General features: G+C 40.8%; 1 protein-coding gene across 1 annotated transcript in view; it reads right to left on the reverse strand.

Annotated features, from left to right (window-relative positions):
* DPYS (dihydropyrimidinase) overlaps nt 1–24136 on the reverse strand; it is an 89844-nt gene that overhangs the window by 5798 nt on the left and 59910 nt on the right. The window contains exon 8 of the mRNA XM_032758483.1: nt 7309–7516. Coding sequence (XP_032614374.1) covers nt 7309–7516 — 208 coding nt within the window. The remainder of the gene's footprint in view (nt 1–7308; nt 7517–24136) is intronic.

The raw sequence follows: 24136 nt of genomic DNA on the forward strand, positions 1-24136 counted from the left end.
AAAATGGCTTGAGGGTAAAACCACATGAGAGGCTGCTGCTGTGGTTTGAATGTTTTTCCCTCTCAAACGTGTTAAAATTTAATTGCCATTGTAACGGTATTAAGAGGTGAGACTTTTGAGAGATGGTTAGGCCATGAGGGCTCTGCCTTTATGAATGGATTAATGCTATTATCTTGGGAGTGGATTCCTTGTAAAATGACAAGTTTGGCCCCTTTGGCTCTCTCCCTTCTCCTCTCTTTGCCCTTCTGCCATGTGATGCCTTCCTCCGTGGGATGACACAGCAAGAAGGCCCTCTCTAGATGCCAGTGCCTCGTTCTTGGACTTCATAGCCTCCTGAAATGTGAGCCAATAAATGTCTGTTCATTATAAATTAACAAGTCTCAGATATTCTGTTATAGCAGCACACACAAAAAATAAGTAATACAGAAGACATAGGTGGCACCTCACCTAGCAGGACATCGGTGGTTTACTTTGGTAAATGAGAATTGAACTTGAGTTCTCAGTATTTGACGATACTTGTCATTGTGACAAATTAATAGAGAGACAGAAATGAAAATTATATAATTTGTGGTTCTATAAATAAACATTAATTCCAATTATCATTACACTTTCATAACTGCAGAAATGCCTTTTGGTTATGTGACAAAGGAAAAAGGAAGACATAAGTTGATAGTAAATTTAATCATATTGGGCTGGGCATGGTGGCTCACACCTATAATCTAAGCACTTTGGGAGGCTGAGGGGGGCTGATCACTTGAGGTCAGGAGTTCAAGACCAGCCTGGCCAACATGGTGAAACCCCGTCTCTACTAAAAATACAAAAATTATCCAGGTGTGGTGGCCTATGCCTGTAGTCCCAGCTACTCAGGAGGCTGGGGCAGGAGAATTGCTTGAACCCAGGAGGTGGAGGTTGCAGTGAGCCAAGATCATGCCACTGCAGTCTAGTCTGGGCAACTGAGTGAGACTCTCAAAAAAAAAAAAAAAAAGAAAAGAAAAGAAAAGAAAAAGAAAATTTAATCATATTGACTGCTGAGGATGGAATGTGCTGGGATGCTAGATTTTCTTTTCTTTTTTTTCTTTTTATTTATTTATTTTTTTGAGACAGAGCCTCACTCTGCTGCTCAGGCTAGAGTACAGTGGTACGATCTCAGCTCACTGCAACCTCTGCCTTCTGGGTTCAAATGATTCTCCTGCCTCAGCCTCCCAAGAAGCTGGGATTACAGACATGCACCACCACTCACGGCTAATTTTTGCATTTTTAATAGAGAGGGGGTTTCACCATGTTGGCCAGGCTAGTCTTGAACTCCTGACCTCAGGTGATCCACGTGCTTCAGCATCCCAAAGTGCTGGGATTACAGGTGTGAGCCACCATGCCCAGCTGGATGCTAGATTTTCTGAAAATAGCAAGATCAACAGAGAAGAATCCCAAAGGTATTAATGATTGAATACTGTTCATGGAGGCTAAGATACTAAAATATCGATAAAGACAACAGAACTTCCAAACAGCAGATGCTGGGTCAACAGCAAGCAGACCAAATGAACAGTGACTCCCGGAGAATGAAATCCACGCCTGGCCCGGTGAATGTAGAGGGCACTCAGCACACATTGAACTGAGCTACCCAGGGCTCTGTGAATCACGTGTACATGAGCAAGCCCTAGGTGCAACAGAGGTGATATATAACAATGAAAATTGGCATTTTGATGATGTTTACAATTTACCAAATATCTCAATTTAATCCTTAAAATATCCGGGCTGGAGTGGGAGAGGGAAAGATTTGAAGCAATAAATAAATAAATAAGTAAACAAACAAATAAACAAAATGCTGTGAGCTACAAAGCTGGGCTGTCTCATTTCAGGGCTGGCTCCTCTGGTAAATTTGCCAGTCTGAGAGGAAGCGAACCCTCTGTGCAGAGGGGAGACTGAGGGAGCAATATCCTAAGGATGGGGGAATGGGTGGCTATTTGTTTGAGTAGGGATTAAACTTTATGGTTAGGATACTACAGTGATACAAATTAAAGGGATTGGCTTTGGAGGTAGACAAACCTGGGTTTGAGTCCCAACATGGCCACTTGGTAACTATGTGAGCTCCCTGAGCCTCTATTTCTTAATCTATAAAATAGGAATATCACTACTTACCTTCAAGGGTTTTTGTAAGAATTAAAGTGTGCTTGGAACCTAACTGGTGATCAATAAATATTTACTGAACGAATGTTGACTGATTAGATAAAGCATGAAAAAGAGTACTTAGAAAGTGTCCTGTGTATAGCGATGTGTTGGTAAATATTGACAACTATCTCTACCTTCCCTTTTCCTCACCACCCTTAAAGCCCTAACTTAAAGCACCTCTCTATTTCTGTTATGTAAATACTCCTTCTCTGGCTGATTTCAAGCTACCAAACTGACACCACTGAATGAAGAGCTGGGCATAGATGCATACATATGTCTCTTGTGAGCCAAAATGAGCCAGCTCCAGCATGTGTATTACCTTGTATTGGTAGTAATTAACCTGAAGAAATTAGGATTACACAGCAAGTGATATGTCTTAAATTATTTTCTCTGAGCTACCATCCTGAGAAAGACATTGACAAATGGTTATTTCAGAAATGGAGAATACCCATCTCAAGGACCAAAGCAGCCATCCACTCAATTTTATCTTATCTACAAGGCAAATTATGCTTATCATTGCAAAGATACAACCCAGTTTAAAAGCTTTGGCAGCAGTATTCTGAAGCCATACATCACTCCATGAAGCTATTCCTGTTTCTCTATAAAATGCAATGTGACCCTGATTTTCCAGAAAAAGTTGGGAACCCCTATTACTGAAAAAAAAAAGAGAAAGAGAGATGACTTAACAAATGTCTATACTTTCACATTTTGTTGGAACTTATAACAACACTCTAAACACACAAAAATTCAAGAAACATAATCCATTTTAACTTAAAGAGCTATATTTTTTTGTAAACAATAATATGTAGTTTTGCTCAGTCAGGATTCTCTTGAACATCCAAGTTGCTCTTACATTTTTCCCCTCCCTCTTTTCTTTTACTTTTCTTTCCTTAAACAACTTTTATATGAAGTTGAAATATATTCTATTATGTTATATTTATCAAATAAAGTTTGATGCCTCATCTTCTGATTCAATATTTTCCCTTAGGATCAGCCGTCTACATTTTAAAATAAATAAATTAACAATTCCCCAAAGCTGTCAAATCAGATAAAAATGTCTTTTCTTTCCTTTGAAATTTCCCAAAAGATCCAGTAACAGTAATAGCTGCATGGTATGATGCTGACGCATCTTATTATTATGTAATAAAATCATAGATAAGAATCAAGCTCTCACAGATAATCCCACTATTTGAAATAAGGCAGGGGTAATCTGCTGGGTAAATTTAGTTAAATTTCCTTCTGCGCATCTCTGAAACTATAGCTTTTGCTCCTTCTGTGTGCAGTTTATTCATTTACCAGATGCCTCCTATGTACCAAGTACTGGCAAAAAAAAAAATAAGATGCTGCTCTGAAGGAACTAACACTCTAGCCAGCAGATCAGCTGAGTTCAGGGACTGACAGATGCTGATGTGACTCTGTACTCTGTGCTTTGGGAGTCCAGAATAGGAAGTGATTAATTTTCTTGGTAGGGATAACAGATAAGCAAAGAAATAGCATTGGCTATTCCTGCTTGCCCTCAAACTCTTATCCCCACTCACAAAGAAATTTGAATATTTGAAATGAAAATCAAAGCAAGGACTTTGATTACCTCATGTGAATTTAAAAATCTAGAGTTTTTATGATTCTTTTTCTTAACCTTCATGTGATATTTTTATCCTGTAAGTTGTCTTTGCCTAATGCCATAGGGAACCATCTCCAGACAGTTCCCAAACCTCATTTCATTTTATCCATTTCATTTAATATCTTTTCCACACCAACATTTTTTGAATAAGGCATTTCTCCATGATTTGGGTTTCATGACTATTTTCTTCCTTTTATTTTTTTTTTTGTCTCTACAGAGGTCCAGTGGTACAGTGGGAATCAAAAAGACCTTATCACAAATCCTGGCTGTTAGGTTTACTTAATGCCCAACCTAGGGAAAATTACTTATCTTACTGAGACTCAGCTTTCTATTCTGTAAAATGGGAACAATAATACCTACCACTTGGCTTGCTTTATGGATTAAGTAAAATAATGAATATAAACCACTTAGTACAGAGCTTGGCAGATAGTTCTCAAAACAACACATGATAACTATCATTTATTGGTATTTTTAAAACAATGATGCACTAAAATGCCTAAAAATTTGATACCAGAAAAAAATACTAAGAAACTAAAATAATTCACAGAATTGATAGTGAACTCATAAAAATTGCAGTTGGCATTAATTCTGCCAAAAAAATCACAAAACAATTTGCAAAGGAGAACTGATGAAACCAGTGATTTGATGATCTCTGCTGCCTTGAAACATTTTCTCTACAAGAAGACTAAGGCAAAGCCAAGCATTTAAATATGGTCTATCAGGGTTCCCTGTTAGTCTAGCGCCCCTGCTGGAAGCAACTGGAACTGATGCCAAGATTGGCGCTGCCTTGGATTCACTTCAGGCGTCACATAATCTATCAGCCAGTTCTATTGATTTTACTACTTTATGATATTCTAAATCCACCCTCTATGTTCATCTCCTAGATTACTGCTACAGTCTCATGAATGCACCAGCTGCCATCAGTGCCTCCAACTTAGATTAATTTTTTCCTTGAGAGATTTTTTCCAAAACAAATGCTGAGTAACTTATCCTTCATTACTTCATTTAACCAATGTTTATAATTCACAGTATCTATTATTACTTAAGGATAAAGTTTTTGGAATCAGATAAGCAGGGTTTATGTCCTGGCCCTGCCATATACTTGCTTGTGTGACTTGGACAAATTTCTTAATTTCTTGAAGCTTCAGTTCTCTAATTTTTCTTTTTTTTTTTTTAAGACAGAGTCTCACTCTGTCACCCAGGCTGGAGCACAGTGGTGTGATTTTGGCTCACTGCAACCTTCACCTCCCAGGTTCAAGCTATTCTCATGCCTCAGCCTCGTAAGTAGCTGGGACTACAGGGGTGCGCTGCCACGCCCAACTAATTTTTTGTATTTTTAGTAGAGATTGAGTTTTGCCATGTTGCCCAGGCTGGTCTTCAACTACTGAGCTCAGGCAATCTGTCTGCCTCGGCCTCCAAAACTGCTAGGATTACAGGTGTGAACCACCACACCTGGCCAGTTCTCTAATTTTAAGTGAAAAAAATACCTCCCTCCCTCCCAGGGTTATTATAGTGACAGAGACCTTAGCAGTGTGTCTTGCATTCAGTAAGCACTCACTAAATGTTAGTGCTGCTGTTATTTATCACATACATCTTCAGAAACACCTAGGATCCTAGGATTCTTATAGTTACCACCTACTTGTCATCCATTAATGTTAACATTTATAAACTAACTCCCCAGAAATATTAACTGTAACCTTAAACCATCTATTTTGACTGAGCATATAAATACAGCATATAAAGAACTGTAGCATTTCTGAGAATTTAAAGCACGTGAGAAAACTTGTTTACCTAATCAAAGCCTTAGGAAGTGTTTAAAAATGGATAAATCTTGCATAATAGACTCTGAGAATCCACAAGTAAAAATTTTTCCATAAGACATTAGAGGAGAAACCAAAGACTGTACAAGATCCAAATGAATTGAATCAGAAAAACAGCCAGAGAGCTCTGGAAAAGGAGAGGTGCATTTGAAAAATGGAAAGAAGAGGGAGAAGCCTTAGAACTAGTCCAAGAGTGGCAAACACTACCATCTACACGGCCAGGCAAGTAATGTGTGAAGCCTTCTGGGTGAAAACCAGAAATACCTCCCAGCTAGGGGCCTGCCATCTAGCTCTTACCCATTGGACCCATGTGGGATTGAGGACGCAGGGTTGCCTCCCATGGCCCCCATATCCAGAAATCTAGATTTTTTAAATCTAAAATTCTCAAATATTTTAGTGTATTTGGTGTAGTAAAATTTTAAAACTATTTCAAACTGTGTGTGAACTAAACAAAACTTGTGTGAAAGCCCCAATATCTCTTTTATAATAACTGGGGTCATTGATAGAGATTTGGTCATCAAAAGGGGAAAGCAAAGAGACAAAAGTGACATTTATTGACCTCCTACCAACCTGTTGCCCAGGCTGGAGTGCACTGGTGTGGCTGGCTAATTATTTTTTATTTTTAAATTTTTTGTAGAGATGGGGTCTCACTCTGTTGCCAAGACTGTTCTCAAACTCCTGGCCTCAAGTGATTCTCCCACCTCTGCCTCCCAAAGGGCTGGGATTACAGGTGTGGTGAGCTACTGCTTTGGGCTATGCCTTTCATTAAAAAAAAAAAAAAACCCATTTGAGTGTCACAATTTGTTAGGAAGGAAACGTTGTTGTCATTTTCCAGATGAGGGAATTGAGCCCAAGGAAGATCGAGAAACTTGCTCAAGGCCACACAGCTAGGAAATGGTGGCGAGGGCGAGAGAGAATTTAGGTCTTCTGCAGCCCAAAACTCCACCATTGCTCTGGTGGTCATAAAAATGGACCTTGCAGATCTTCAACTAATGAGAGCACATTTTTTCAAGGGGCTGCTGCTGAGCTCTGAACTTCATTACACTTTTACACAGAGGTCACACCTCCCACAGTGGCTCTCAGCCAATGACTGGGCCTGGCCTGTAGCTGGGAGATCTGAGACTTGGCTCAAGGACTCCCTGACGGCCTTTTTCAGTCTCCCCTAGACTGTAGGGTGTTCCAGGATGCTCCTACCCATTTTCTCTCTTTCTTTTCTTTACTGGTTTCAGATTAACTTGCAATCTGAAGGCTCTCCCAATCTTTTCCAGCCACCTCCTAATTTCTTTCACAGATGTTTCCCCTAATAAAACTCATACACCTTTATCCATCTTGGTGTCTGCCTCTTGGAGGCCCCTGACTAACACAATTGCCAAAAGCCCCCACCAGATTCCCGCGCAATCTGGAAATCCTGAACTGACCTATCAGTCTGCAAGGGGAAATGCGTTCATCCAGTAATGATCCTTTCTCTAAAAACTGGCATCTGTAATCTCTCATATCAATCAAGGGGAAATGCGTTCATCCAATAATGATCCTTTCCCTAAAAACTGGCATCTGTAATCTCTCATATCAATCCTGACAGCTCAGGAATACATTAAACCAAGTGTGATGTGTCAACACCACCACTACCAACAATGACCAGCCAGACATCCAGAAGCAGGAGACAGTCCGACTTGTGGCAGTATCCCACTGTGGCACACTCACCTGGTCTCGCTGCTTTATTCGTTTGTAAATATATTCAGCAAATGGTTTTCGAGGAATAAACTTCCCATCTCCTGCCGTGACACTGAACACTCCGGCTTCATATACCACTTTGCCTCTTGAAATAGTCACAAGGGGCACCCCGTGGCAAACCATGCCCTCGAAAATGTTGAAGTTAACAGCCTGATGATGAGTTTTTGCTGAGATAGTCCTATATTTGTGAAAACAACAAAAAAGTTCTGGATCATCACCAGCTTACTTGATAAATATAAAATATTAAAAGAAGAATGACTTAGAAAAAAACTTAGCAACTCTATTAAGTCATAACTTCATCACTGTAACAAGTAACTTTAAGAATAGAACATAACATTAACATTTCATTACAAAGTAATTACATTTTTCTGAGAGAAAAACCCAAGAGATCACTCTTTAAGGTGATTAATGAGGGTGGAGTGAGTGGAAGGAGGCCATTGTCTTTTGTGTTTAGATTTTAAAATTATTTTTATTTATATGTTAACAACACATTTTTTCATTTTTAAATTATAAGATATTTTTAAACGCAGATGACTGATGAACACAGACCCTATATCCAGCCCTATGAAATTTTAACTTTTTGTAGATGCAATGGAGGCTTCTTCAATACCCCTTCCCAAATCCCATGCCCGTTCCTGCCTTCCCAAAGGAAATAGCTATTTGATAGTTATCAAATTGGATTTGGTAGTTATCAAGGAAAAGTATATATGGAATTTCTTTCATTGTCTGTAGCAAAACTAGAAATTTGAAGATAACAGAAATAAGCAAATATGTTGGAATATAATCTCTTAGCATATTCTATGTCATACATTTGTCATCATCTCAGTAGTTTATTAATACCTTTCAATCCTACACAATATGATTGATGACTTCCAGGCTGGGTATTTGAAAATGCTACATGCCTCCTTTCCATAAATCTCATTAAATGGAAAAGAAAAAAGTCTGGCAGCAATGACTAATATGAGCATAATCTGAGTCCTTTTTTTCTTTAAAATGTTTTATTTCCATAGGTTTTTGGGGAACAGGTGGTATCTGGTTACATAAGTAAGTTCTTTAGTGGTGATTTGTGAGATTTTGGTGCACCCATCACCCGAACAGTGTACGCTGAACCCAATGTGTAGTCGTTTATCCCTCACCCCTTCCCACCCTATCCCGCTGAGTCCCCAAAGTCCATGGTGCCATTCTTATGCCTTTGCATCCTCATAGCTTTGCTCCCACTTATGAGTGAGAACATACGATGTTTGGTTTTCCATTCCTGAGTTACTTCACTTAGAATAATAGCATACTCTAAATTCTGGTAGAAGGTTCTACAATCCCTCTCAGGAATGGATTAAAGAGATAAATTTTTTAAAAATCCTCAAGACTGAGTGAGTCTAAGGAGGAGCAGCTCAAAGTTCCCCCAGCCTTATTTGGAAGGGCTGATGAGGAAGCCCCAGCTGCTGTGTGCTGCAGTCCTAGAAATGAACAAGATAACACTGGCCTGGTCCTTGGTCTGACTGCTTACTTGGTTTCCAATCCCAACATGCCCAGACAGAATTCTTGACTTGCAAAGCTGACCACAGCTCACCCACTCAAGTTTGCTCCTCTCTTGAGTTCTCATCTCAGTAAATGACATCACCATCTATCTTTCCTCACCCCTCAGCCAGCATCAAGCTTCTTTGTTCTACCTCCTCCCAAAATAAACCCCCTCTTCTCCTCTCCCCCTCTCCATGGCTCCCACTGGAGTCTACACTGTCATCTCTCACCTGGACAACCCCAACACCTCTTACTGGCTTCTTTGTTTCAACTCTTACCCTCCTGCATTCCTTACCAGTCTCCACAAAGCTGCTCAAATCGTCTTTTAAAAATGAAGATCAGATCATGTCACTTTCCTGCTTGAAACCCTCAGTGGCTCCAGGCTATTACCTAAGAGCCAAATAGCTGTAAAAAAGCATGGTGATGATAATAATAAAAAATAATCTGCTCCCAGTGAGAAATAGCTGCCATGGAAAAGAGAAAGAGGAACATCTAGTATGTCAGGGAGATCGTTTATAACATCTTATTTCATCTTTAGAACGCCTCTCCAAGGTAGAGAGTATTTTCCACATTTTATAGGAAAAATAAATTGAGATTTAGAAAGGTTATATCACTTGCCAAAGGACATATGACCAATTTGATGGAACTAAGATTTTTTTAATTTTAATTTTTAGTTTTTGAGACAGGGTCTTGCTCTTGTTGCCCAGGCTGGAAGTACAGTGGTGTGACCATAGCTCACTGCAATCTCTACCTCCTCAGTTCAAGTGATCCTCCCATCTCAGCCTCCCAAGTAGCTGGCACTACAGGCATGTGCCACCACACCCAGCTAATTTTTATATTGTTTTTGGTAGAGACAGGGTTTAGCCATGTCACCCAGCATGGTCTCAAACTCCAAGGCTCAAGCAATCCACCCACCTTGGCTTTCCAAAGTGTTGGGATTACAGGCATGAGTCACTGCACCTGGTTGGAAACTTGGATCTTTTTATATTTTTAAAATTTACAATAAAAATGACCTTCTGGTGTACATTTCTATGAATGTTTACACATACATAGATTTGTGTTACCATCACAACAATTAAGACACAGAACAGTGCTACCACTACCCCAGACACATACCATCCCTTTGTAGTCATGCCCTCCCCCAATCCCCAACACCTGGCAACCACTGATCTATTCTTCATCACTATAGTTTTCTCTTTTCAAGACTGTCATATAAGTAGAATCATGGAGTATGTAATCTTTCAAGACTGACTTATCTAATTCCACATCAATCCTTTGAGATTCATTGAATTTGTTTTGTGTATCAATAGCTCCTTTTTTGTTGCTGCATAGTATTCCACTGTATGGACATACCGCAGTGCTATACATTCACCCACTGAAGGCCATTTGGGTTGTTTCTAAATAGTTTTTTGATGAATATGAATAGAACTGTTATAAACATTCAGGTATCTGTTTTGCATGAATATTTCTCTAACGTAAATACCCAGGAGTGAAATTGCTGGGTCATATTTTAAGTGTATGCTACAGTAAAAAAAAAGAACTTTCAGTGACCTTAGGAACCAACTTACTGATATAAAAATGTCAGAGAATCACCAAGAAGCAGGAGGCAGGTACAAATACACAATAATTTCAAACATTAAGAAGGATGGAGGGGTATTAATCAAGTGGTAAATAACATCACTATAACAGGAAAATGAAAAAAATTATTTAAAGGAATACTAAGTATAGAATGAGTTATAATGAATTATGGTGATGAAAGACACAAACCCTAAGAAAATAAAGCTAGGAAACAATATAGAAGGGCTTCAGATCTTCAAGGTGAAAAGACTTTTTATGGCCATTACAATCTGCCAAATAATTCCATAGCCTGGGCTGCTGCATTCCTATCACATCACAGTTATATTGATGGGAGGGACTCTTGGGATTGTATTACAGCATACTATATAAAGAAGATTTTTGGACTGATGCATTAGTAAGGTTGCTATATGAAGAAAGTAAAATAAATTAAAAATGTGTGCTGAAATGGTTATTTGAAGTACATGAATGAGAGGAAAAAAGAAATTCTTAAGAGTTACTGAAGCTCTTAGGGAAAACATCTAACAGAAGAAATAATCTTTATACACAAATATTGTCATTATAATGTCGCCTAAACTATTTAAAAACTGAAGCATAACGATTTTCCAAAGTCTGTCCTATAGAATATTAGGCATTTATGAAAGACTAGAATTAAAAATACTCTGGGAAGCAAAAACCCTGACAATTATGTAATATTAATGGAAAAACCAATGATAGAGAGTATGTACATTATGTCTACCAGAAAAATATATATGCATGTGGGCAAATACAAGAGGGAATATACAAAGTAACTTTATTGTGGGCTAAGAAAAGGAAGATGGCAGATTCCAAGTATCTTCAGCGTTCTTGTTATACTGTTTCCTTGATATAAGTTGTGATCTTAAAATGAGTTTGACACAGCAAAATATCAAATCAGATTTCTTTGCCTCATGCCAAAAAAAAAAAAAAAGGTCATTACCTCGACTTTCTCAGCCTTGGGGTTAGCAAGAGAAAGAGGACAATTAGACGACATCTAAGAGATTCTTTATATTAAGTCATTATGTAAATGAAGTCAAATTAACACAAAATGTAAATTTGAGGCATTATCACCAGCAGCAAAAGGAATGTGCTTCCACTTTCACATTGGAAGGTGTCTGACAGGGTGTCATTCGTCACCCAACTTTTTCCTTCCAGCTTAAGCTGTAATTCTCCAATCTTAGGAGCTTTCGCACTTCTGAATCCTTGCACATGAAGTTATCTTTTCCCTAAGTGCCCTCCTCACTTCTGCCCTTCTCCTTGCCCTAAAACTCCACCCAAGAATCCTGGTCCCTAGAAGCTGACCCTGATGACACGGGGTGAAACTGAACATTTTCCTCTGTCGTTTAGCATTATCTGAAGGTATCACAATGATCTCTTGACAAGGCTCTCTTTTCCTACTTGGTGCACACTTTAAGACAGAGACTAGGTTGGTTTAGCTTCAGCACATACTAGGTGCTTTATAAACGTTTATGTGATGATCAAATAAAAAGATTGCATGATTGTCCTGTTTAGTCAGGTTGGTTTAAATTCCTGCCTCCACTGTCCTCTGGGACATGACTGTGTTTTGGGAACAGAATACTGAAGTAAATGAGAGGTAAACATCCAGTCCATTTCTGTTGGGTACCCAACATTTCTAGCATGCTGTACAGGTTAATTAGTAATGAATAAATAAGTAAAATTGTTATAACTATCATTCTTAGTGGCATCTTAGCTTATATGAAATACTTATTCACTAATACCTATAAATACTTGGCGATTCTAATATTACCAACTGTAATAAGCACACAGCTCAGTATCGTTACTCCATTTCCAAGATGATAATGCTGAAATAGAGCTGTTTCACAACTTGCCCGAGGTTCACATAGTTTAATATTGAGTGAACTTGTGAGAGGCAGAAACCACTTCCAACTTTTGAGAATACTGTTATATTTGTAACCCTGCCATCAGAAAGTTTTAAAAATTGTGGTACATTTTCAATATTTAATTATAGACAGTTTTAAACATAAAAATACAATGCAATATCATCACATGACTTATCAGATTACTGCCAAATGGTTTTTAAAATCTATGCATTTGTTGTGCAGTTTGGGAGATGTGGTCCATTATTGGAACAAATGCAAGTTCAGAGTCACACATCTTTGTAAGGACATCTGTCATTCCTTTGAACTCACTTCCTCTGGGGAATTCTCCCCATGGCAGAAGCCAAAAACATGTCTTCCCAGCCTTCTTTGCAGCTGGGGCCCAGGCATGTGACCTGGGCTCCTTCAAAATGATGCCCTAGCACCAGACTTTGCCTGACAAGTTGGTGACACAGGAAGCAGCTACCACAGGAATCCATGTGGAGGGTAGAGATGGGTCAATCCTGGGTTTAGGGCCAGCTGTGACAGAGATTCTAGCAGTAGGATCTGAGCTCCACTGCAGTGAGGTGATCTGCAGTATCTGTGCCTAGGAGCAGGATCGGAGCTCTCCCATGCCCTGTGGGATGCCTGGGGCATCAGTCCTGGCTGTTCAGCCTCTCAGCTTGCTCTTCTAGCCCTCCTGGAGAGTCTATGAGCCACCCAGTATCCTTTGATACATTCCCTTTTTGTTTAACTATTTAGAGTGAATTTCTCTTGATTGCAGCTAAGAACCCTGCCTGACACAGCTTTTTCTTTCAATTCTTTCAATGGATCTATGGAACCTTTAGAAAAATCTGCTTTTGTGATAATTTGAAAAGCACAAATTTGAGGCCTTTCTTGAATGTGAAGGTTGTACCCAACTGCCCTCCAGGCATTGTCCCTAAGAGAGGCCCTGGAGAGAGGTGAGTGTTTAGCACAGTATCTTAACACCCATTTAGGACCACTGTCATATAGCACATGGGAACAGACCCATCCTTTCAAAACTCACCCTATGCCTTTATTTCACTGTAATGAAACATCCCCCAGGTTCTTGTAACTTGCCCAAAGTGGCTTCTCCTGAAGCAGCCGAGGCCAAAGTCAGACTCACATAACCTCCCCTGCAGAGCTGGTGGGCCTCATGTCATCTGATGAGCAGGCCATGCTTTGAAAGCTGGGAGATAATCTTGGAAGAAAGCAAGAAAACAGGGCGGGCATGGTGGCTTACGCCTGTAATCCCAGCACTTTGGGAAGCTGAGGCGGGCAGATCATTTGAGGTCAGGAGTTCGAGACCAGCCTGGCCAACATGGTGAAACCCTGTCTCTACTAAAAATACAAAAGTTAGTGGGGCATGGTGGTACACAGCTGTAATCCCAGCTACTCAGGAGGCTGAAGCAGGAGAATCAGTTGAACCTGGGAGGTGGAGGTTGCAGTGAGCCAAGATGGCACCACTGAACTCTAGCCTGGGCAACAGAGTGAGACTCCATCTCAAAAAAAAAAAAAAAAAAAAAAAAGAAAACCCACATCCAGGCTCTAAGAGATTCAGCCAATGGACTAATACACTATTGTCATAGGGTGCCGTGACACTGTGAGATATTTGGAGCAGGCGTCACGTATCTTTTGCAGCATATTTAAGCTTTTAAGTGGGCCCTACACACTATCCCATCCTGAGACATGCAGGAGAACAAGAGCTGTGGTTTGGCCCCTTGACATCCATTCTCCCATCTTCCGGTGTCAGCACCCCAGTTTTTCTTTAAGAAACTACTTTCCTGCGGCCGGGTGCTGTTGCTCACGCCTGTAATCCCAGCACTTTGGGAGACTGAGACTCAATCTCACGAGGTCAAGAGATTGAGACCATCCTGGCTAACATGGTGAAACCCCGTCTCTACTAAAAATACAAAAAATTAGCCAGGTGTGGTGGCGGGCACCTGTAGTCCCAGGTACTTGGGAGGCTGAAGCAGGAGAATGGCGTGAACCTGGGAGGCGGAGCTTGCAGTGAGCTGAGATCGTGCCACTGCACTCCAGCCTGGGAGACAGAGAGACTCCGTCTCAAAAAAAAAAAAAAAAAAAAAAAAAAAGAAACTACTTTCCTGCTTTGGAGATAATCTGACAAGACCCTTAGGCATGGTTGTCTGCTTTTCCCTAACCAAGAGTGGGCAATTGCATTCTCTTTCCCAGGAATTTGGAATATTTTGCATGGTGACAAAAATAATTAAAAGTGGTTGGAGGGTACATCCCTGAGCTCAGACCAATTCCTGCTGCAAGTTGCCTGGGCTCCAACCATTCCAAGCTGGATCAGAGACTGTGCCTTCCATCTGTGAGCTCCCCATGGCCTTCCCACAGAGTGTGTTTTTACTGAAGTGAGCACAGGTTAGTTACCAGCGTTTGCAACCAAAGTCCCTAACTGATAGACACCTTGTTCTCTGGAGAATTATTCCCTTACTGAAGAGCCCATGGATGTTTCTGAGGCAGAGTTCAAAAGGCCTGTGACTCAAAAAGAACCAAGAAGATATTTTCAACTAAATCTTTCTGCAGAACAGATGCAGATGTGGGGCGATGTTCTCACTCCATTTGTAGGCAAAAGCAAAGAGCTGCAAGATTCGTTACTAAATAGTTTTCAAATTTACCAAATGCAAAGCAGCTCAAGAGAGTGGCAATTATGAGAAATACATTCTCTCTCTCTAATGACTGATTGGACAGCTAGGATTTTGGCCTGCTCTGGCAGCAACAGGAAGGATATAGAATGATGAAAGCCTGACCATCTAGGGAGTGAGGCTGAGTTCCTGGCCACTGACTCTTTATTAGCAGATTCACAGAAATGGTGTTCTCCATGGTCACTCTGCCCCAAGGCAAAAGCTACTCTTTGTCAAGCTCACTTTAAGCCTGTATAAAAGAGGTACGTCTCGCTGCAGAGGGGTGTCAATGTTGTCTTACTGAGTCCCAATTATACACATCTCCAAGGCAGAAGCAGATATGGAAGCAGAAGCCCTGAAAACATTAAGCTATTTTCCAACTTAGCCAATAACTTTGATACCACTCACATCACAGCTGCAGAAAAACATTCTGTCCCTTTGCGAATAGCTTTCTGTCAAAGAGCCGCGTGCTCTTACAGATGAGAAAATCACTGAAGCAGAGCCTGCAGGAGATAGCAACACCACCCATGTGCATTCAGAGGGAGCATTGTGGAGAGAAAGAGAATTTCTTAGAGTAATGTGGGTCTCCCCAACCCCAGAGAAATGACTTGTTTTAGGTATTCTGTTATATTCTCTCTCACTCAGGCACTTTGGCCTTGGAACAGATAGATTCTTAACAGGTTGCCATGAGAAACAAAAAAAGTTAATAGAATCATGTCAGGATTATTAGTGGCATCTTTAAAAATATACCTCATCTCTCTACATTGTGTTGTGTGATGCCTTATGTATTCAGTGTGAAACAATAATAATCATGACATCTTCCTATGAGGTACGTATTATTATTATTATTATTCCCATGGGCTAAATGAGGATGATGAGGCACAGAAAGATTAGTAACACTCACCCCAGTTTACACAGCTAGTAAGTTCATGCAGCTGAGATATGAATATGATGTATGATATAAGCCTGGGCCTTTCGCTTCAGAGGTTGTGCTCTTAACCACTAGACAATACTGCCCCTCGAAAGCTTTATGGGAAGCTACCTGGAAAGCATGCAGTTGATGAAAACATTCTTAATCCACCAGAAAATAAATAGGAAGCAGCTTATTTCATACTCCATGATGTTTCTTGGTCTGTTTTCTGTTTAGCAGTAAAGGATTTAGGATGCTATTAAGAATTCCTTAAGCCAAAATTGACCAGTCATTCTTGATGTAATCACCATAGAAGATTTTTTTTAAGCGTGTGTTCTGTCTATTTCAAACTACCTCTTCTGTCAATTTCTTAGATGTGACAAGTTATATAAATGGGGAGCAAAGCAGCCACATCTCTGGAAATGCTAAATGGTGCTGCTTCAAGTACATTGTCATTATTAAGCAAAGTTGCCACTCACTGCACCCATCAATCTTCCACCCTCTATTTAGACTTCTACACCTGCCTCCTGCAGAAGAGAAAATGGGAATTGCTTCAGCCACGTTATTAAATCTAAATTGGACAATAACTTGGAACTCTACTGGTGCTCAGTAGATGACAAAATACTTAATGCAGGTTTATTAAAATGCTCCCCAAACATTGACTTAAAGGAATAAAGTTCACTCTGCTATTTTGTCCTTGGAGGTATGTAATATAGGTCATGGATGGTGATGTAGATCATGGTGAGATAAATTGGATTTAGACATGAGCAAGCTGACCTTGTATGTAGGTACCATGTCCTTCACCTCCTATGCCTCACACCGTACTGAGCAAACAGAGGCATTTTATATATGTATTTGCTTATCTGCAAATAAGTTATTAGCAAATTTCTGGATTTCTACTTAGCATAAATATTCCATGTTCTATATGGTAGTTTTTAGAAAGTGGGAAACTAAAAATAATTTAGTGTCTTTAAGGAACAGGAACTGAATGGGAATCAGCCAAGCTAGCACGATACTAGGATGTATGTCTTATGAATATTAAACAGATAAGTACTTATAGGTAAGGTATGATTATTAGCTTTCGGAAAGCTAGGCTATTAGCCTGACATACTGGTGAGAGTTAGAAATAACTTTCTGGGGTGACGTGTGGACTTGGTCTTATAATTTTATTGTCATCCTTCCCAGGAAGCTGTGTTGCCTTTGGCAAGCTGACATTGCTTGACAGACTACGAGGACAACTTGAGCAGGAAAACATGTCAGTTTCCTATATAGAAATACACTGGGTAAAACTCATACAACATCCTTCCTGAAAGTACACAATAGGCCAGGGACTTATTGGTATGTTCAGTTCTAGCTTCATATTTTAGGAAGAAAAAGGAATTAAGAGACAGGACTAGCTGGATTTCCTAGGCCGACCAAGAATCCCTAAGCCTAGCTGGGAAGGTGACCGCATCCACCTTTAAACATGGGGCTTACAACTTAGCTCACACTCGACCAATTAGGTAGTAAAGAGAGCTCACTAAAATGCTAATTAGGCAAAAAGGAGGTAAAGAAATAGCCAATCATCTATCGCCTGAGAGCACAGCGTGAGGGACAATGATTGGGATATAAACCTAAGCATTCAAGCCGGCAATGGCTACCCTCTTTGGTTCCCCTCTCTTTGTATGGGAGCTCTGTTTTCACTCTATATTAAATCTTGCAACTGCACTGTCTTCTGGTCCATGTTTGTTGCCATCCACCACTGCTGTTTGCTGCCCTCACAGACCCGCCACTGACTTCCATCTCTCTGGATCCAGCAGGGTGTCCGCTGTACTCCTGATCCAGCAAGCCTCCCATTGCTGCTCCCGATCAGGTGTTCCTGCACAGCTAAGTGCTGGGGTTCATCCTAATCAAGCTGAACACTAGTCACTGGGTTCCACGGTTCTCTTCCGTGGCCCACGGCTTCTAATAGAGCTATAACACTCACTGCATGGCCCAAGATTCCATTCCTTGGAATCTGTGAGGCCAAGAACCCCAGGTCAGAGAACACAAGGCTTGCCACCATCTTGGAAGCAGCCTGCCGCCATTTTGGAAGCAGCCTGCCACCATCTTGGGAGCTCTGGGAGCAAGGACCTCTGCCCCCAGTAACAGAATGACTAGACTGTGAAGGGAAGACAGGAAGGAGGGCTCTCAATTTAAGGGATGGAAAAGAGAAGCTGGATAACAGAAATGTCTGGGGGACTTCTAAACTTTAGTCTTTTTTTTGAAAGGAAGAAGATGACCTATTTTCCCTCCATCCCTACTGAGGGAAATGAAAAGAGTTAGTAAGCATAAATGCTGACAGATGAAATGTAGTTTGACACCGGAAAATAACTTCCTGACAACCAGGGAGTGAGTTATATTAGTAAAAGAGAGAAGGAAAGTCTATGGTCAAGCCAGACAACCATGAAATCCAGAATGCTAAAGAATTGTGTGAAATCCACAAAAATGGGCTGAAGCACTCCTTTAAAAGTCAGAGAGAACTTCAAGTTCTGCAATCCTAAGAATCAAGACCTGGCCTCCAACTTTCCTGAGAAGGTAACAAGGCAAACAGAAGCATAAATGCCTTTGATTCTGTTCCCAAGTCACAGCTGAAGGGGCACTCAAACTCCAAAGCCACCACAAACATGTTCTTATAATAGGCATAACAAATATTTATGGCCTCTTTGCTTTGAGCTAGGTATTAAAAGCCTTATCTTTAATCCTCACAATAAACATACGATATCAATATTATTATTATTATTATCCCTATTTTATGGATGAGAACATTAAGGCTGAATGAGATTGCCTAAGACACAGTTGGCACATGGAAAAACTAGATCTTGAACTCAGAGCTACGTAGTAAAAAGGGTTCCCAGCTCATTTGAACCTCAACGCAGGGTCTGTAAGCCCTTTTGGAAGTGGCCTGAGACAGTCAGTCAGTAACCATGCAATGCTCACTGTACTAGTACTAAGCTTATATATTTCTGCCAAGGCTAGGAAGTTTTACCTAATGCTCACTGCTCAAAACCATCAGTTGGTTTTGAATTGATGAAGCCACTTATATCTAAGTGTTTAAGTGGAATTTGTTTAGAATCTTCTAAACTTAAATGAGTAAACAAAGTAACAGTTGTGAATAACAAAGTAACTTCATGCTTCTCTGTCTGAAGACTGTGCTGTGGAAAAATAAGGCAAAAAGGCTTTCAGGCATCAAAGGCTCCTTGGTGTGAACTGGAGATCAGGATGTCCATCTGAAGAGATGACCTTGGATATTCAATGACAGGAGTCTGAAATCCTCAAATCTCTAAACCAGAGGTTGGCAAACCATGGCCCACAGCCTGCATTGTAAATAAAGTTTTATTGAAACACAGTCACATTCATTTACATATTATTTGTCGCTGCTTTTGCACTACAACAGCAGAGTTGAGTACTAGCAACAGAGTCCATATGGCCCACAAAGCCAAAAAAAAAAGTACTATGTGGCTCTTTACAAAAAGTTTGCTCTTCCCCTGCTCTGAATATCTCTAGTGGCAAAAACAAACAAAAAGCAACAATAACAACACAAGGCTCCTGAAGAGTAATTGGAAGACCTAAAACTTGGTGTGAGGGAGCCAGAAATAAGAAAAAAAAAAACGACAGGCAAGGACCTAAAGGGAGCGAGAACAAAAGGGATGGGGAAAAAAAAATAACTACTAAAAGTTGCAGTGGCAGAGGGACACCAATGACTGTCCCCACAGCGTCAGGTGTGGCCACTATCCATGAAGCATCTCTGTATTCCGAGTACTTTCAGGTACATTGCCTCATTGAATCTCTCAACAATCCACCTTTGTATTTCCATTTAACAGATGAGAAAACAGAGACTTAGAGAGCTTGAGTAACTTGTCCTGAGTCAGCAGGGCCAGAAATCAAACTTGGCAGGCTGAGGCTGACCCTACTCCATTCTCCTGCCCCAGTACTCCAGCCATCAGTGTTCACCCCCTGCTCAAAGGACGAAAGCACTATACTCTTCAATCATTCAAACAATTACCTACACTGGAATTTTAATAGTAATTATCTACTTTCCATCTGGGTGAGAACTTGGTGACAGCAAATCATCTCTTCCAGTGGTGGTGCATGCTAGCATTTCATTGACACTCCTGAAATAAAGCATCTTGGAGGCTCTGTCAGAGCTAGAAGCTCAGCCTCAGGGTCCCAATTAGCAACTAAGTTGTATGGTTCGAGCTTTGGCCAATCTAAAAGGTGTCTGCTCCTAGGAAGCACAATCAGCTGGCGCTAATGTAGTCACTGTCACATCACCTCTGTCTGCCTGGATCAGGCACAAGGCTGAGTCCAAGGTGACGATGCTGAAAAGCTGCAGAACTGCAGACCTCGAAACTGACTCAGCTTCACCAGGTAGCACGCCTGAGGACATCCATGCTGGAGGGGGTGGGGGGAGCAGCGCCCAGGAGGGCACAATGAGCTGCCTGCCACAGCCAGATGCTCCAGGATCCGCTGACTTGCTCGGCCAAGTTCATGGGGTGCTTAGAACTCTGGGTACTGTTGCAAATAATTAACATATATCAACTCTCAGCCTTTGATATAGGTATTATAATCATTCCCCTTTGACAGACAAGGGAATTGAAGCAAACCAAGGTGAAGTAACTCCCCCTGGGTTACACCGTCAATAAGTGGAGGGACAGATTACAAACCCGGGCAGTCAGGCTCCAGAGACCAAGTATGAACCCCTGTGCTGTAAGTGGCCCCTCCTTGCCTGCCCTTCTAAGAGGCTGTAAGCTCTGCAGTGGTTAAAAGTCTAGATACTGCAGTCAACCAGGCCTGCTCTGAATCCCAGCTCTGTCTTTTCCAGATATGTGAACTGGGACAAATGATTTAACCTCTGTGAACCTCTGTTGTTTTCTCCTTAAAATGGTTACCTGCATTGATGATGGCATCTATACCTAGAGCTCTGGTGGAGGGTGGAAGTGACTCAGCAGCCGTTTTGCACACATGATACCTGCTGACTCATCTCATAGTGTGCGAATGTGGTCAGGTTTGCAATGCTCCACCTTCCCCCTGGATCCTCCTTCACCTGTTCCGACTCCTGGGCCAGGTGTGTGAGTTTGGCCCCATGACCGAAAGCAGCCACCCACACCACATACCCAGGGCAAAGGCAAACAAGAACGGGCTCAGGTCTTCATCTTTCCCTGTGGGGCTCCAGCTCATGGTTGGGGTTCGATCTGGTCCTTGCTCTTCCCACTTCACCTCCATTTTCCCTTCCTGACCACTTGCCCTCTGGCCTGCAGGCTCCAGCATCAGACATGAAGGCAGTAGCCTTGCAGAGAGTCCAGCCCCTATGAGTGTGGAAGGTCAAGTCATACATATGCATGTGTATGTGTATATCTATGCACATATATATGCACACATATGCATATGTACAAACACACACACACACATACACACACAGACATCCAAGTGGATTTACTTTTCCGATTGAACCCTGACTAATATATCCTGGCTGGGTTACTTCTGGAATAGTTTCCTGATGGTTTCGCTTCCAAAAGCATTCACCCTTGACATTTTCACTTCCTTTTCTTACATTTACTAATAGCACTTCAGTGGTTGGAAGCCATGGCCAAGGCCATCTATTATGAATATGTTGCTAATAAGGAAAAGTATTCCATTGGAGCTTCCATTTACTGCATGCTATTAAACCCTATGCGAGAAGTTTTTCATACATTATTTTATTCAATCCTCATTATTTTATTTAACCCTATGGAAGCAGAGTTTTTTCATACTTATGAATGAAGCAGTAGGGGCTCAGAGAAGCCAAGTAACTCACCTCAGAGTGTATATGACTCAAATACTAAGTGCTTAACCATGGTATAGTGTCTCTCACTATAAGTGATCCATCCAGAACACAAGGCTAGAGCTAAATGCACATTTATATAAAATGTTAACCCCTCTTCTTCCAGAAATACTAAAGTACTTTAAAAGGAAAACATAACAGGAGGTAGGATAATTAGGGATAAAAACAGAACAGGAAAACATTAGAAAAAAAAGATGGTACCACGTACCTGTGAGTAGTGGAATTTAGGTCTACATAGGAGATTATACTCATTAGCAGAAACTTCTATACAAAACCTTTCCCCAAAAATAGGCAACCAAAAAATGAATCCATTGAAGGCAAGCTGTCATGTTTTCTTTTAGGCCGTGCATATAATTTATTCTCATAGGTAACAGAAAAACAACAAATGAGGCATGAGAGGAGAAGAAAAGAAGGTTTGCTGTATTTTAGGAATTGGAAACACTGCTGTATTAAAAACAAAACTACAACTTGGTCTTTTATTATTGTTGAAAATCATTCATGGATCATTAAACTCTTCTTGTCTCTGGTTTCTCTCTTAAATGAGGGAGAATAATATACTAACTAGGCTTAAAATGTTACCATAAAGAAAGTTAGGTTCTAAGAAATGGGTTTCCTATGTCCGGAATCTTAAGACCACTATTCCACAGCTCTAGCCCACGAACTATACACAACCCTATTCACATCTGGCTTAAGACAGGAAAAAAAAAGTCATCTTGGTGGAAGAATGTAGAAAATCCCTACCATTCAATGGGTTTATCATACACTCATTCATTTTACATGCATTTATTGATCACCTACTCCGTGCCAGGCACGGTTCTGGGTGCTGGAGATACAGCAGTGAATGAAGATAAAAATCTGAGCTCACACCCTAGTCATGCTATTTCTGCATTTGGAAGAATCTCTTTGTTATAAATATGAATCTGACATAACTTAGTGAACAAAGTCAATGTTTCAATAATAGTAACATGCTTGTAGTACCTTACAGTTCATACAAAACATTTTCATGTAACTATAGCATTTATTTCTCAAAAGAGCCTTAGGGATTTTGCAAGAAATGTGACAGACCATTTAAATAAAGACACAAATAATATTATGTTACCAAAAGAAACATGAACAAAGGGCATGAACAGATATTTCTTCATAAGAAAAAAACCTTAATGACTAATAAACATGAAAAAGTGTTCAATTTCCTTAGTGCTCAAATGTATGTCATTCATAGCTGAAAGTTAACAATTTTTACCTGCAAAAGTAGCAAAAATAAAAGGAAATGCAAGAGATTGTGCTCTATCAAAAGACTGTACCTTTTGAAACAGTAATTTTAGTAATCCATTCAACGGAAAAAATAAGAAATTTGATTTTAAGTTTTCAAATAGCAAAAAATTTTAAAGCTTTACGTTACCCATTACTATGAAATCTAAATTAAGGACCTAATTTAAAAAATTATATAGAGTCATTCCTTGAGGCCACTAGTCCATGCTGTCAGACAGAGTGCCTTTAAAATCAAAGGATTCTAAAATATATTTGGATCCTCCAAACATGTTTGTTTGTTTGTTTGAGATAGAGTTTCGCTCTTGTTGCCCAGGCTGGAGTACAATGGCATGATTTTGGCTCACTGCAACCTCTGCCTCCCAGGTTTAAATGATTCTCCTGCCTAAGCCTTCGAAGTAGCTCAGATTACAGGCGCCCCCCCACCACTCTCAGCTAATTTTTGTATTTTTAGTAGAGACGAGGTTTCACCATGTTGGCCAGGCTAGTTTTGAACTCCTGACCTCGTGATCCCAATGTGCTGGGATTACAGGCGTGAGCCACTGCGACCAGCCAAACATGTTTAATGGCCCTGTGAAATTAAATGTCTAAGGGGCATTCTACTAAAATTGTGGTTACCACTGTGCCTCACCAACATGCCAGTCACAAACTAAATGTGCAGGGCCGGGCATAGTGGCTCACGCCTGTAATCCCAGCACTTTGGGAGGCCGAGGTGGGCGGATTGCTTGAGGTCAGGAGTTCAAGATCAGCCTGGCCAACATAGTGAAACCCTGTCTCTACTAAAAGTACAAAAATTAGCTGGGGGTGGTGGTGCACGCCTGTAATTCCAGCTACTCAGGAGGCTGAGGCAGGAGAATTGCTTGAACTAGGGAGGCAGAGGTTGCAGTGAGCCAAGATCGCGCCACTGTACTCCAGCCTGGGTGACGGAGAAATTAATTAATTAGGCCGGGCGCGGTGGCTCAAGCCTGTAATCCCAGCACTTTGGGAGGCCGAGGCGGGCGGATCACGAGGTCAGGAGATCGAGACCATCCTGGCTAACACGGTGAAACCCCGTCTCTATTAAAAATACAAAAAATTAGCCGGGCGTGGTGGCGGGCGCCTGTAGTCCCAGCTACTCGGAGAGGCTGAGGCAGGAGAATGGTGTGAACCCGGGAGGCGGAGCTTG

The sequence above is a fragment of the Hylobates moloch genome, unplaced genomic scaffold (genome assembly GCF_009828535.3).
Source record: "Hylobates moloch isolate HMO894 unplaced genomic scaffold, HMol_V3 SCAFFOLD_9, whole genome shotgun sequence".
NCBI lineage: Eukaryota > Metazoa > Chordata > Mammalia > Primates > Hylobatidae > Hylobates > Hylobates moloch.